The sequence below is a fragment of the Perca flavescens genome, chromosome 4 (assembly GCF_004354835.1).
Source record: "Perca flavescens isolate YP-PL-M2 chromosome 4, PFLA_1.0, whole genome shotgun sequence".
Lineage (NCBI taxonomy): Eukaryota > Metazoa > Chordata > Actinopteri > Perciformes > Percidae > Perca > Perca flavescens.
The window spans coordinates 37452424-37466826 of record NC_041334.1 but is presented as its reverse complement, the minus strand read 5'-3'; the positions used below and the strand labels follow the sequence as shown (position 1 = coordinate 37466826).

General features: G+C 45.8%; 1 protein-coding gene across 1 annotated transcript; it reads left to right on the top strand.

Annotated features, from left to right (window-relative positions):
- The first annotated feature begins 1890 nt into the window (after nt 1-1890).
- optc (opticin) lies at nt 1891-12485 on the top strand. Its single transcript, XM_028576966.1, has 6 exons — nt 1891-2094; nt 6216-6372; nt 6486-6644; nt 6735-6937; nt 8589-8684; nt 12164-12485. Exons 1-6 carry the CDS (start codon nt 1891-1893, stop codon nt 12329-12331), a joined length of 987 nt encoding a protein of 328 aa, XP_028432767.1. The 3' UTR covers nt 12332-12485.
- The last annotated feature ends 1918 nt before the right edge of the window (nt 12486-14403 follow it).

Sequence of the window (14403 nt, the reverse complement as noted above, 5' to 3'; positions counted from 1 at the left end):
AGCTCTATTTTCACAGGTTTTAATACACATTATACTTAAATAACAGAACTGTGTATTGCATGCTCTAGTTCACTCATGTAACTTATATTTTTATATACAATATGTAACATTTTAAGTACTTTATGTGTTATCTAGTCTGTAGGGTGAGTATCAGTGGTCCTGATGACTACAATTCACACACACATATATATATATATATGTAGTGGTTATGTACCTGTGTGCTCTAATCTGTAGCATGAGAATTTCGTGTGTAATCATTTGAGATGGTATTCTGTTTCCTGCCCAAGGACTCTGGTACAGCTAAGAAGCTGTGCACTGTCCCGCTTAAACAAACAAATACATAAGGATATAAGTAGCAGTAAAAGCTGTCTTTTCAAACCCAGCACTAGCGTCTGTAGGACTGTCCCAGCAGGCCAACATTCACACAGTCCCGTCAGCTTTCAAAGCAAACATTCCTTTGGCATTCTGACCAAACAGCCAACAATGCTTCTTTGGCTCATTAATCAGGGAAAGGACCCGGGCAGGACTCCTAATCTGGTCTAAAACATTTTTCAAATCTTAACAGATGACCCCAGACATGACAATAATAGATTTAACAGTTTTGTTCCTATAGATAAGATAAAAAGAAGAAGTGAGGGTGAGAACTTTTTTTTTATAATGTTTGTTCATCTGGAAAGGTTGCGTATAGTGTGTGGAGAGCAACGATTTGGCCAGAACAGCCCGCCATACACTAAGAGACTACATTAACAACCAGAGTTACAAATCTCAAAACAGGAAATCTTGCACTACGTGACTTTGGAGTACACAAACATGGCGATGACGGAAGACCGCACTGCCCGTGCTGCAGAAGATCGGTGCTAATATGGAGGTTACCAGCTATGAGTTGCTAAGGGCCGTACATCAGGAATGCATGCACATTCTCCACTTTCACCTCACGCACGCACTACTTTTTTCTCGTAAACTGCGTGTGTGCGAGCTAAAAAGTAGTGTGTCCCTGCTAAAAAAGTTGTCTGCGTGCGAGCTAAAAGTAATGTGTGTGAGCTGCTCCACCTAACTTCATACCTTGCCTCATGGTCACCAAATTCAGACCTTTTTCTTCAGTAACAAAAGAAAAAGAAATGTTTTCACCACCAAGGTCTATTTAGTAAATGTTCTGAAACTTTTGACGATATCACATGATCTTGATGTGTATATACAGCACATGTCCCTGAACATCTACAATTCCATGCAACGCATTCTCATGAATGGGTTCGTATGATATCGTACCAAAACTTATGCACAACAATTTGTATGATATCCTACGAAATCGTGGCGCCACAATTTCGCTCGTTTTGTGTGAGCCAGGGAAAGAGCACCATGAGGTTACAGCCATTTCAACGGCCATTGCGGTTTAGTTTAGCCGACAAAAGGTTACTGTGAGTCAGGTACAGAGCATCGTGAGGTCACGTTCTTTTGCATTTGAGTTTAGTTCATGAGAACAGCCTTACATATAAATATGTTTTTTTCCAGCAAAATCTTGACCTCAAAGAATGGGATTTGAGATTCAGTAAGAACCGATTTCGATAAGCAGAATCGTAATCGATCAAATTGAAACGATACCCAAGTCATGAGTCCCCCAAACGAAACCCCTCTCAGCAAAATCTGACCGGACACCAAAGTGAAAGCAACTCTGAATTTTTCTATTTAATTTTTTTATACAACGATTTATTGATTTTGCTGGCCTAGATATACTAAAATGCCATGAACATCTCCTCAGTGTTCTCTGTAGTAGCTAGGGCTAGTGGGCTAGTGTTTGAGACACAGTAACTGAACATACTGACAGTCAGGTAAATGAAACCCTTCATTATCCTCTTTTGATGTTAGCAGGCTGTCCCCGTGTTTGAGTTGAGGATGTCTGTGCAGTCTCTGACGATGGCCCTTGCCATGGTCCTGGTCTTCCTGGGCCCCCACCCTAGCGTGGCAGCCCCTCCAGGTGAGCCAGAAGATGAGGCTTTTGACCTCGAAAACTACGACCTGAACAGTGAAATGGACTGGGAGAACCTGGACACCACCATTTATGGAGACAGTTATGATTATGACGACTTGGACCAAGAGGTGAGGAGGAGGGAAGGGATAAAACACTATTACCGTATCGACCTGAATGTAAGATGACCCTGATTTTAAGAGGACCCCTTGTTTTTCAAGACTCAATTTGTGTATAGGTGTATGCGTCCCGAAGCAGATCTTTCCATATATTTAAATGGGGGTAGTGCGTTTAGGCAGAGTGAGAGACAGAGTCAAATGCTGTTGTGAATATTGACATTTGAAAGTCTAGGCCCCGTATTTCAGACGTCTTATATTTGGGCCAATACATTATATATTTTATATTACGAGTAGTTCTTCTCCGTGAACCATCACCTTATCGTGGTGGAGAGGTTTGTGTGTCTCTGTGAACCTGAGGGCTGTGTTGTCTGGAGCTTTGTGCTCCTGGTAGGGTCTCCCAAGGCAAAGTGGTCTCAGGTGAGGGGCCAGACAAAGAATGGTTCAAAAATCCCAATGAAGAAGCAAGGTAGAGATGGAGTGACCCTGCCCGGAGGAAGCCCGGGGCCCCCGTCTGGAGCCAGGCCCAGACGGCGGGCTCGTCGGCGAGCGCCTGGTGGCCGGGTTTGCCACGGAGCCCGGCCGGGCACAGCCCGAACAAGCTACGTGGCTCCCATCTCTCCAGCCCATGGGCCCACCACCTGTGGGAGGAACCGTTGGGGTCGGGTGCGATGCCACATGGGTGGCAGTGAAGGTCAGGGGCCTCGACGGACCAGACCCGGGCGGCAGACGCTGGCTCTGGGGACGTGGAACGTCACCTCTCTGTGGGGAAGGAGCCGAACTGGTGCGGGAGGTGGAGCGCTACCGGTTAGATCTGGTGGGGCTTACCTCTACGCACAGTCTCGGTTCTGGAACCATACTCCTGGATAGGGGTTGGACTCTTTTCTTCTCCGGAGTTGCCCAGGGTGTGAGGCGCCGGGCGGGTGTGGGGATACTCACAAGCCCCGGCTGAGCGCCGCTGTGTTGGAGTTTACCCCGTGGACGAGAGGGTCGCCTCCCTCGCCTGCGGGTTGTGGGGGGAAAACTCTGACTGTTGTTTGTGCATATGCACCAAACAGGAGTTCGGAGTATTCGGCCTTCTTGAGACCTTGACTGGAGTCCTGCATGGGGCTCCAGTGGGGACTCCATTGTTCTGCTGGGGGACTTCAACGCACGTGGGCAATGATGGAGACACCTGGAGAGGCGTGATTGGGAGGAACGGCCTCCCTGATCTAAACCAGAGTGGTTGTTTGTTGTTGGACTTCTGTGCTAGTCATGGATTGTCTATAACGAACACCATGTTCGAACATAGGGATGCTCATAAGTGTACCTGGTACCAGAGCACCCTAGGCCGAAGGTCAATGATCGATTTCATAATCGTTTCATCTGATCTGAGGCCGTATGTTTTGGACACTCGGGTGAAGAGAGGGGCAGAGCTGTCAACCGATCACCATCTGGTGGTGAGTTGGGTCAGGGGTGGGGAAGACTCTGGACAGACCTGGTAAGCCCAAACGTGTAGTGCGGGTAAATTGGGAACGTCTGGAGGAGGCCCCTGTCCGACAGACTTTCAACTCACACCTCCGGCGGAGCTTTTCGTGCATCCCTGTGGAGGCTGGGGGCATTGAACCCGAGTGGACAATGTTCAAAGTTTCCATTGCTGAAGCTGCGGCGAGGAGCTGTGGTCTTAGGATCTTAGGTGCCTCAAGGGGCGGTAACCCACGAACACCGTGGTGGACACCAGTGGTCAGGGAAGCCGTCCGACTGAAGAAGGAGTCCTTCCGGGATATGTTATCTCGGAGGACTCCGGAGGCGGTTGCAGGGTACCGAAGGGCCCGAAGGGCTGCAGCCTATGCCGTGAAAGAGGCAAAGCAGCGGGTGTGGGAGAAGTTTGGAGAAGACATGGAGAAGGACTTTCGGTCGGCACCAAAGTGTTTCTGGAAAACTGTTCGCCACCTCAGGAGGGGGAAGGGGGAACCATCCAAGCTGTGTACAGTAAGGATGGGACACTGTTGACCTCCACTGAGGAGGTAATAGGGCGGTGGAAGGAGCACTTTGAGGAACTCCTGAATCCGACTAATCGCCCTCTATGTTAGAGGCAGAGCTGGAGGATAACGGGGATTGTCGTCGATTTCCCAGGCGGAAGTCACTGATGTAGTCAAACAACTACACAGTGGCAAAGCCCGGGGATTGATGAGATCCGTCCAGAAATGCTCAAGGCTCTGGGTGTGGAGGGGCTGTCCTGGTTGACACGCCTCTTCAACATTGCGTGGAAGTCTGGGACGGTGCCAAAGGAGTGGCAGACTGGGGTGGTGGTTCCTCTTTTTAAAGGGGGGACCAGAGGGTGTGTGCCAATTATAGGGTTATCACACTTCTCAGCCTCCCTGGTAAAGTCTACTCCAAGGTGCTGGAAAGGAGGGTTCGGCCGATAGTCGAACCTCGGGTTGAGGAGGAACAATGCGGATTCCGTCCTGGTCGGTGGAACAACGGACCAGCTCTTCACTCGCAAGGATCCTGGAGGGAGCCTGGGAGTATGCCCAACCGGTCTACATGTGTTTTGTGGATTTGGAGAAGGCGTATGACCGGGTCCCCCGGGAGATACTGTGGGAGGTGCTGCGGGAGTATGGGGTGAGGGGGTCTCTACTCAGGGCCATCCAATCTCTGTATGACCAAAGTGAGAGCTGTGTCCGGGTTCTCGGTAGTAAGTCGGACTCGTTTCAGGTGAGGGTTGGCCTCCGCCAGGGCTGCGCTTTGTCACCAATCCTGTTTGTAATATTTATGGACAGGATATCGAGGCGTGGTCGGGGTGGGGAGGGGTTGCAGTTTGGTGGGCTGGGGATCTCATCGCTGCTCTTTGCAGATGATGTGGTCCTGATGGCATCATCGGCCTGCGACCTTCAGCACTCACTGGATCGGTTCGCAACCGAGTGTGAAGCGGTTGGGATGAGGATCAGCACCTCTAAATCGGAGGCCATGGTTCTCAGCAGGAAACCGATGGAATGCCTTCTCCAGGTAGGGAATGAGTCCTTACCCCAAGTGAAGGAGTTCAAGTACCTTGGGGTTTTGTTCGCGAGTGAGGGGACAATGGAGCGGGAGATTGGTCGGAGAATCGGCGCAGCGGGTGCGGTATTGCATTCAATCTATCGCACCGTTGTGACGAAAAGAGAGCTGAGCCAGAAGGCAAAGCTCTCGATCTACCGGTCAGTTTTCGTTCCTACCCTCACCTATGGTCATGAAGGCTGGGTCATGACCGAAAGAACGAGATCCAGGGTACAAGCGGCGAAATGGGTTTCCTCAGGAGGGTGGCTGGCGTCTCCCTTAGAGATAGGGTGAGAAGCTCAGTCATCCGTGAGGAGCTCGGAGTAGAGCCACTGCTCCTTTGCGTCCGAAGGAGCCAGTTGAGGTGGTTCGGGCATCTGGTAAGGATGCCCCTGGGCGCCCCCTAGGGAGGTGTTCCAGGCACGTCCAGCTGGGAGGAGGCCTCGGGAAGACCCAGGACTAGGTGGAGGGATTATATCTCCAACCTGGCCTGGGAACGCGGGATCCCCAGTCGGAGCTGGTTAATGTTGCTCGGGAAAGGGAAGTTTGGGGTCCCCTGCTGGAGCTGCTCCCCCCGCGACCCGACACCGGATAAGCGGACGAAGATGGATGGATGGATGGATGGATTACGAGTAGTAAGGAAAGCAGGTTCTTTCAGTTTAATTTCTTCCCAAGGCTTAAAGACAGCAGTTCACATCCTCAGATCTTGAACTTTGACAGACGAGCGATGTGTGGTCATGTCAGGTTATGTATTTGAAGGTTATCATTGCTCATATAAGTCCATACATTGTGTGCAAGGTTGGAATTGCAGGCTAGTAAATGCTCTGTTATTGGTTTACTCCCTATATTTGGGTCAGATCACATTATTACATGAAGTGAAACGAACTCTGGATGCACTTGGAAGCGAACCGAGACCCGAGAGAGTTCGGTTGTTTGGTCCGAACTAAGGTTCGAAGGAGCTTTCACACCGCCCCAAATGAACAGGACTATCCAATAAAACGCTCCAGGGTTCGGTTATAACGGACCAAACGGCTCAGGTGTAAAAGCAACCTTATTTATATCTACACAGGAATATAACTATTTGAACTGTCTCTCTCTTCCTGGCTGCCCTGGGAGGACAGATTGAGGTGGGCACCGTGGCACCAGAGACCCCTCCACCAGCCAACCAGCCCACAGCTGAACACTACGAGGAGGAGTTGACCCTGCCCACCTTGCCTCCAGCTCCCGTCACCCTGGACTTCAAGGGACCAGGTCTCTTTGGCCCTGAGACCGGCCTGGGTAGGTCAAAGCACCAACTGGGTCTATATTTACTGTCACAACAGTTGAAAAATCTAAATTGTGTGTCTGTTCTGCATGCATAGGTATTAAAACTCCGCCCTCTCTGTGTGCAGGTATGCCTACCTGCCTACTGTGTGTGTGTATTGGCGGGAGTGTGTACTGTGATGACATGGGCCTGGATCACATCCCACCCCTGCCCAAAGATACCACGCGTTTATATGGCCGCTTCAACAAGATCCGACATGTCAAGAACACAGACTTTATAAACCTCAGTGAGGATTCCCTTTGGACACAGCTACTACAAACTCTGAGCTAAATGACACGTAAAAGACAATAGGATTTCCTGTTGTTGTTTGTTACAGATAAACTCCAGTCCATTGATCTAACAGGGAACCAGATCTCAGGGATGGATGAGGATGTGTTTCGCTCTCTGCCGCAGCTCAAGGAGTTACTGCTGGCTGACAACAACCTGCAGGTCATGCCCGAGCTGCCAGTCACTATGAAACACATTGATCTACGTAACAACAGGTTGATCAGTCGTGGGGTACATCCTAAGGGGTTCAAGGTAAATATCCTGCATATATGCTTAAAATACAAAATTCTTTTACAAATGAAGATTGGTTTATTTGTACTAGTATCACTGTATCACATGTTCTAAAGCACAAATTCACACACTCACACCGCTACCAGGTGACCCATTATTGGATTATGAGTGAATGCAGAGCTTCAGCCTATCTGTGTCTGTGTGTGTCTGTGTCAGTTACACTTGTGTGTCGGTATGAGACGCTGAAGGGCAAAGTGGCGGTGGGGAATGAGAACACTGTAATTGTCTGGGAGTCTCGCATTGCCAGACCTATCTCCACAGCGCTGCGGAGGAGGGTCTGGCTAGTCCACACAACATTCCGGGTTAGGAGCAAAACGTTTTCTGGTTTATTGGCCTTTCTTTAAACCAATCACCAATCGTCTTGGGCGGCGCTAAACGCTTGACGCAGCAACGGTGCCTCAGCTTTTGGTGAAACGTGTACGTTCAAAAGTTGTTTTTGTCGTGCAGATTGGACAGATAGTCTAGCTAGCTGTCTGGATTTACCCTGCAGAGATCTGAGGAGCAGTTAACCATAGTCACACAAGTTTTACTCTTAAACTACACCTTTTATGGCACGTGCTCCTAATAGATTCCCACATTCCTGGCTCCGATTCCTCTGCGTGAAAGTTGTACCCAAACTCAAAATAGATTCTACACATTCTAAGCTGTTCCTGTGGGTGAAGGTTGTCCCCAGACTAACCTTCTTGTGTAGTACACTACATACAAGATATAAAATACATTTGAAACATGTAGGCTGAAATATCCAACCTATCACCATAGTCCTCAGAAATCCTGAAATGAGGGACCTCCGGCGGAACCTCCAGCGGCATTGGAACAATCCAGTAAATGAAACGTCGTCGAAATATAGATGGGGCCCAAAGGCTCTTTGTTACCACCCATAAACGTCCTGACTGACCAAGACAAAACACAGGCAGAGGGCAGGGTCTCTGCACATCAGAGACCGTAAAAATAGTGGACGTAGCAGCAATGACGTCACCCACTGGTTTGTGGACTACTGTTTTGAAGCCTTGAGTTTGACAGTTTGGCTTTCAACTTCTTGGTTTTTTTCTTTTTACAACCAGTGGAGTCACCTCCTGCTGCAGACAAACACTACCGCACACTTCTAATGCGTCATAAAGGATGATTCATAGGTATTACTTACGTATTTGCCTAACAATATGTTTGGGAAAATCCGTTACATATACTTTTACGACAAAGTTTACAAAGTCCAATAACAGCAGTTTCTACACCTATACAGGAGTAGTTTGGGAAACACAACAGCTGCAGGCAATAATTTGTAATCCTGCACTATCAAACAGCATAATACATCTTAGTATCTGTGGATAGTTAGAACATAAAATACATTTTAGACCATAGATGGATGTTCCCGTAGTTTTCCAGCAACCCCCTGGTGAATTATGGTGGGATCCTACTGCTTTCTCTGACCCCCTTAGGCCCACAGCCATGCTGGTTTATTAAACAATGAAAAACTTGAAAAATGTAGTCTTACTCAGTAAATGTAATAGGTTGTTTAAGGTCAAGACAGTTCATATTCCGTGGGTGTGGGGCTCCCTCTTGTGGATAGTTTCATGTATTATTGTGTTATGGGAGTGTTTCTTTTCTCCCCATGCAGGATATGAGCCAGCTGGAATTCCTCTATCTGTCCAACAATAACCTGGATTACATTCCTACACCTCTACCACTGGGCTTGAGAGTGTTACACCTGCAGGTAGAAGCTCATTCCTCTTCTTTTTTCAGGCCTCCAAAGGGTAGTTTGCAGCCAGATCACATCAATTAAGAACGGTATTAACAGCAACAGCCACTGCAACACTGTAAAACATAGTCACAGACATAGAAATATATAGAAAAGAAAATCCCCCAGCCCAGCCTACCCAGACCTAGCCTTGCTACAGAATCAAAGGACGTATTAAACGTGTTTCATCCTACTTGTTTTCAGTGCGGACAGGGGGGTGCGGGTTGCCGCAAACCGTCCTCTCGTTCATACTGATTGTGATCACAGTGGTCGGAGCGGCTCCAAGAATGAACTTCTTCTCTTCTGTAGCCAATCATTGCATTGTGGTGTCTGCGTGGTTACAATACATGGTGCACAGCGAGACAGAGATACATCAGAGTGGCTACACTATGATGTGTTTCCTAATTTGTTTTACTCAGGAATGCGTTGATAAGAAAGACATAAAGAAGAAAAGGAGTGTTTTCTCCAGTCAAAGCGTGGTAAAAGGGCTCCTTTGATTGCATGCCTGGCTGCATGTCGCACCAGGCTGCAGTTTCGGTATATAGCCATCCACACTGCCGCGAAAGCAAGAAGCAGGAAACACATTTTGTCGTCTAACCACCTTGAACCCTGAAGTGACGACCACGTGGCAGTAACTCAATTCAATTCAATTCAATTTTATTTACAGTATCAAATCATAACAAGAGTTATCTCGAGACACTTTACAGATAGAGTAAGTCTAGACCACACTCTATAATTTACAAAGACACAACAATTCCAGTAATTCCCCCCAAGAGCAACCATTTTTTGCGACAGTGGCGAGGAAAAACTCCCTTTTAGGAAGAAACCTGGGACAGACCCAGGCTCTTGGTGGGCGGTGTCTGACGTTGCCGGTTGGGGGTGTGATGAACAGTGGCAATAATAGTCACAATAAAGAAAATGGAACTATGACTAGAAATAGTAGTTGTAGTAGTTCATGGCGTAGCAGGGCACTGCAGGGTGTAGCAGGGCATAGCAGGGTGCCAAGCAGGACCACGGCGGAAGCTGCAACCATGATTTAGGTGCCACAATAATCCATGGGGGATGGGTGCACACAGATGGAAATAGAGAGAAGAAATTATCTCATTGTGTCAAAGGACCCAGCAGTCTAAAACTATAACAGCATAACTAAGAGCTGGTCCAAGGCCAACCTGAGTCAGCTCAAACTCTTAAGAAACTGACCTCTTTTTGCAACCAGTGGAGTCGCTCCCTGCTGGAAATTAGTTAGAATGCAGGTCTAAGGCACTTGCACATTAGCTTCACTTTTCAGACCAGGAAGTATTTGTCTGCTTGTAAGTTGTTGTTTTTTTAATTAAAAGAATTAACTAGTAACATAAACACAATCCATGGAACTGATATAAATTACCACTTAAAGGCTACAGTGTATAAGGAAAAAAATTGTAAATAAATTAGCATTATTTGCTTTAGCATTTAGTTTTGGGGAATTACCTTTCGAGATCTTTAACAAACATTTTAATTTAACATTAACAAAGCCTCTTTGATTGAGTTACTAGTAAATGACAAATGTATTCTGTTGCATATACATGACCACGTATCTTCATTTTATAAGCCATGCCAAAATGATTGCAGATTTCGAACGAGGCAAAAATATTAGAACAATTAGACAGGATACCATATAATTCCCTGATTCTGCCTTTGGTCGAGTGGTAGTCATCCCATTATCCTCTAATCCTGTTCACTTAAACCATAATTTCGTATTTTTAATTAGGGCATGCTACAGTGGGGGAAATAAGTATTTGACACCTTGCTGATTTTGCAGGTTTGCCCACTTACAAAGAATGCAAAAATCTACAATTTTAATCATATGTACATTCTAACAGTGAAAGACAGAATCCCAAAGAAAATTCCAGAAAATCACATCATATTAATTTATTAAAATTGATAACCATCTGATGAGGAAAAACAAGTATTTGACCCCCTGGACAAACTGGTCAAAACATGGCTCCTACAAGCCAGTTAGTCTTTCTTTAAGACACAGCCCCAATCCGAACCAATTATCTACATCAAATACACCTGCCTCACCTCGTTACCTGTATAAAAGACACCTGTCAACACCCAAACAACCAGCATCCAACATCACCACCATGGGCAAGACCAAAGAGCTTTCTACGGACATCAGGGACAAGATTGTTGATCTGCACAAGGCTGGGATGGGCTACAAGAGAATCGGAAAGCAACTTGGAGAGAAAAGATCAACTGTCGGTGCAGTTATCAGGAAATGGAAGAAGCACCACACCACCGCCAACCTCCCTCGGTCTGGGCCTCCACAGACTGCCTTGTGGGGTCTCCCTGATCATGCGAACGGTGAGGAATCATCCCAAAACCACAAGGGGGGAACTGATGAATCAACTGAAGGCAGCTGGGACCACAGTTACAAAAGAAACGGTTGGTAACACACTACGCCGTCATGGATTGAAATCTTGCAGCGCACGCAAGGTCCCACTGCTCAAGAAGAAACATGTACAGGCCCGCATGAAGTTCGCCATTCACCACCTGGACGACTCAGAAGAGGCCTGGAAGAAGGTGATGTGGTCAGATGAGACCAAAATAGAACTTTTCGGCCTCAACTCAACTCGTCGTGTTTGGAGGGCAAAGAACACCGAGTACAACCCAAAGAACACCATCCCCACCGTAAAGCATGGTGGTGGCAACATCATGCTTTGGGGGTGCTTTTCAGCCAAGGGGACGGGACAACTCCATCGTATTGAGGGGAGGATGGACGGGGCCATGTATCGTGGAATTCTGGACCGACATCTCCTTCCCTCAGTGAGAGAGCTGAAGATGGGTCGAGGATGGGTGTTTCAGCACGACAACGACCCTAAGCACACCGCCAAAGCAACAAAAGAGTGGCTGAAGAAGAAGCACATCAAGGTTCTGGAGTGGCCTAGCCAGTCTCCAGACCTGAATCCGATTGAAAATCTTTGGAGGGAGCTTAAAATTCGAGTTGCCAGGCGACAACCTCGGAACCTGAATGATTTGGAGGCTGTCTGCAGGGAGGAGGGGCCAACATCCCTGCCGAAATGTGCACAAACCTTGTCACCAACTATAAAAACCGTTTGACATCTGAGCTGGCCAATAATGGCTTTTCTACAAAATATTAACATGCTGTTTGTCCAGGGGGTCAAATACTTGTTTTTCCTCATCAGATGGTTATCAATTTTAATAAATTCATATGATGTGATTTTCTGGAATTTTCTTTGGGATTCTGTCTTTCACTGTTAGAATGTACATATGATTGAAATTGTAGATTTTTGCATTCTTTGTAAGTGGGCAAACCTGCAAAATCAGCAAGGGGTCAAATACTTATTTCCCCCACTGTATGTAAAGTCAACGCTGGCCCTCAACAAATGTTTAATGCACTTTAATACACTTTCCTTGTGAAAACTTCAACAGAAATGTCCTTGTTTCCCAATCAGAATAACAACATTCAGTCTCTGCACGAGGACACCTTTTGTAACAGTCGTGATCTCAACTTCATCCGCCGTAACCTGGAGGATATCCGTCTGGATGGCAACCCGCTGAACATCAACCTGTTTGCCCAGGCCTACGTCTGCCTGCCACGCCTGCCTGTAGGGAGTCACTGACAGCTGCAACATTAGAAAAACCAAATCAATGCATCTACATTAACACAAGTTAAATGGTGTTGTGTGTTTTGACAACCCGTTCTCACTCCCAACTCGTAAAATACGGACGCTTGAGCAGTGCCTCTAAGCGCCAGATACGACGCAAAAAGCCCCCTTCAGCGTGAGTATGGAGCGCACCGGGCAGGTCCCATGGCATGAAAATTTCACTTCATGAGGTTTTTTAACATTAATATGCATTCCCCCAGCCTGCCTATGGCCCCCCAGTGGCTAGAAATGTTGATAGGTGCAAACTGAGCCCTGGGTATCCTGCTCTGCCTCTGAGAAAATGAAAGCTCAGATGGACCGATCAGGAATCTTCTCCTTATGAGGTCATAAGGAGAAAGGTTACCTCCCCTTTCTCTGCTTTGCTCGCCCAGAGAATTTGCCCCCCCCATGAGAGAGAGAGAGAGAGAGAGAGAGAGAGAGAGAGAGAGAGAGAGAGAGAGAGACATCATGGCTTTCAAACAAGCAAAGTGGCAGTTGGTCAAGGCCACACCTGACCAGGTGTCCATATTTCACGCCATGGGAGTGAGAATGTGTTGGTTTTGAGGAGAGGAACTTGCAGCAGGACTGTTTTGATGATGCTTTAGCGCCCTCTGCTGATCAAAGTGTTCAACTGAACATTATGCTTACTAAAATGTATTTTGCATCCTGATCCATATTTAAATACGCATTCCAAATAGTCTACGTTACTTTGATTTGGATCATCAGAAAACACCATTATTGTTTTGCATTACATCACAATAAAACACACCGGTTTACTGTATAACTTTCTAATGTTGATGTTTTATTATCTATATATTATCTGTATATATTTTTAACTCATCATTGTTCTTGTCTGAAGAAGACTTTCTCTCCTGGGAGAAATACAGCTTCTTATCTTAACATATTCTTATTATTCTTATTTATTTCTTCTTATTATTATTAGTATTATTAGTATTATTATTTATATTAGTGATATTGTGTACTTAACCCTTTAACAGAGATAACAAATTACTAGTACAGCTAGCTTTAGTTCATTCAAGATTTTTCTCAATGGCATTTGATCCAAGAAAGAAAGACTAACAATAAATGAAAAAATCAATATAACTTGTGGTGATTGTTGGAACAGTGGAAAGACGAACCAAGACGGCTTTTGATAGTTTTATTTAGTTTCTGTCGACATTGAACGAAGTGTGTTTTACGATGATAAAATTACTGTTTATTTAAATGGTGTCTGGTGGGTTTGGCGATAGCAATTTTGGGGATGTTTTTCTGTTTTAAAAAAAATATATACTCTGTAGGGATCCTTTCCATAATGTTGTCAGGCACTTTGAACAACAATCTGAGCATGTCAGTGGTAAAAACAGCACCTTTGTTGACATAAATTGAAGTTGCACATTTGCACAAATGTACAATGTATAAATTGTGGTGGCTGTAATGACACATCTACGCCTGTAAGTGGAGCTCTGCATTTACATTCACAGCTGCTGTCGATCTGCAGCAAACTTTCCTCAGAGGAGAAGCTGACAGGCCTGTTGTTTACAATCATACCAGCAGTTATTAAGAGTTAATGTGCCTAATGACAAAATGTTATTTTCTTGTCTTTTAACAGACAAAAACGAATGCCACTTTAATCCATAACGTAGGCTGTTTTCATAACAGCAGCGTTGTCACAGTCGCCACTTTATCTTCAATCATTCCGCAGAACTAACACGGTTAGTTGATATAAAATCAATAACTATAATGTATTGATCATGAACTAGTTTTGCACGAGAAATGTTTTAGCAACACAACCCCTTAAAACCCTTTGTTCGACTTTTTAAACCCAACTTCGACCTTTTATTATAACGTGAACTGCTGTCAATAAACTAATAAAATGGACAAACATTGTTTCAGTGATCTTTCCATCGTGTTATCATGTGCTAGGTAGCAAACATGTAGACTATTAAATAAGCTATAAAGTGTTTGGCGATGTAAGCCTATAGATATATTTAGACCATAGAAGAGAAAAGCACTTTCCTTTAAGATATTGATTGATAAAAGTGAAACAA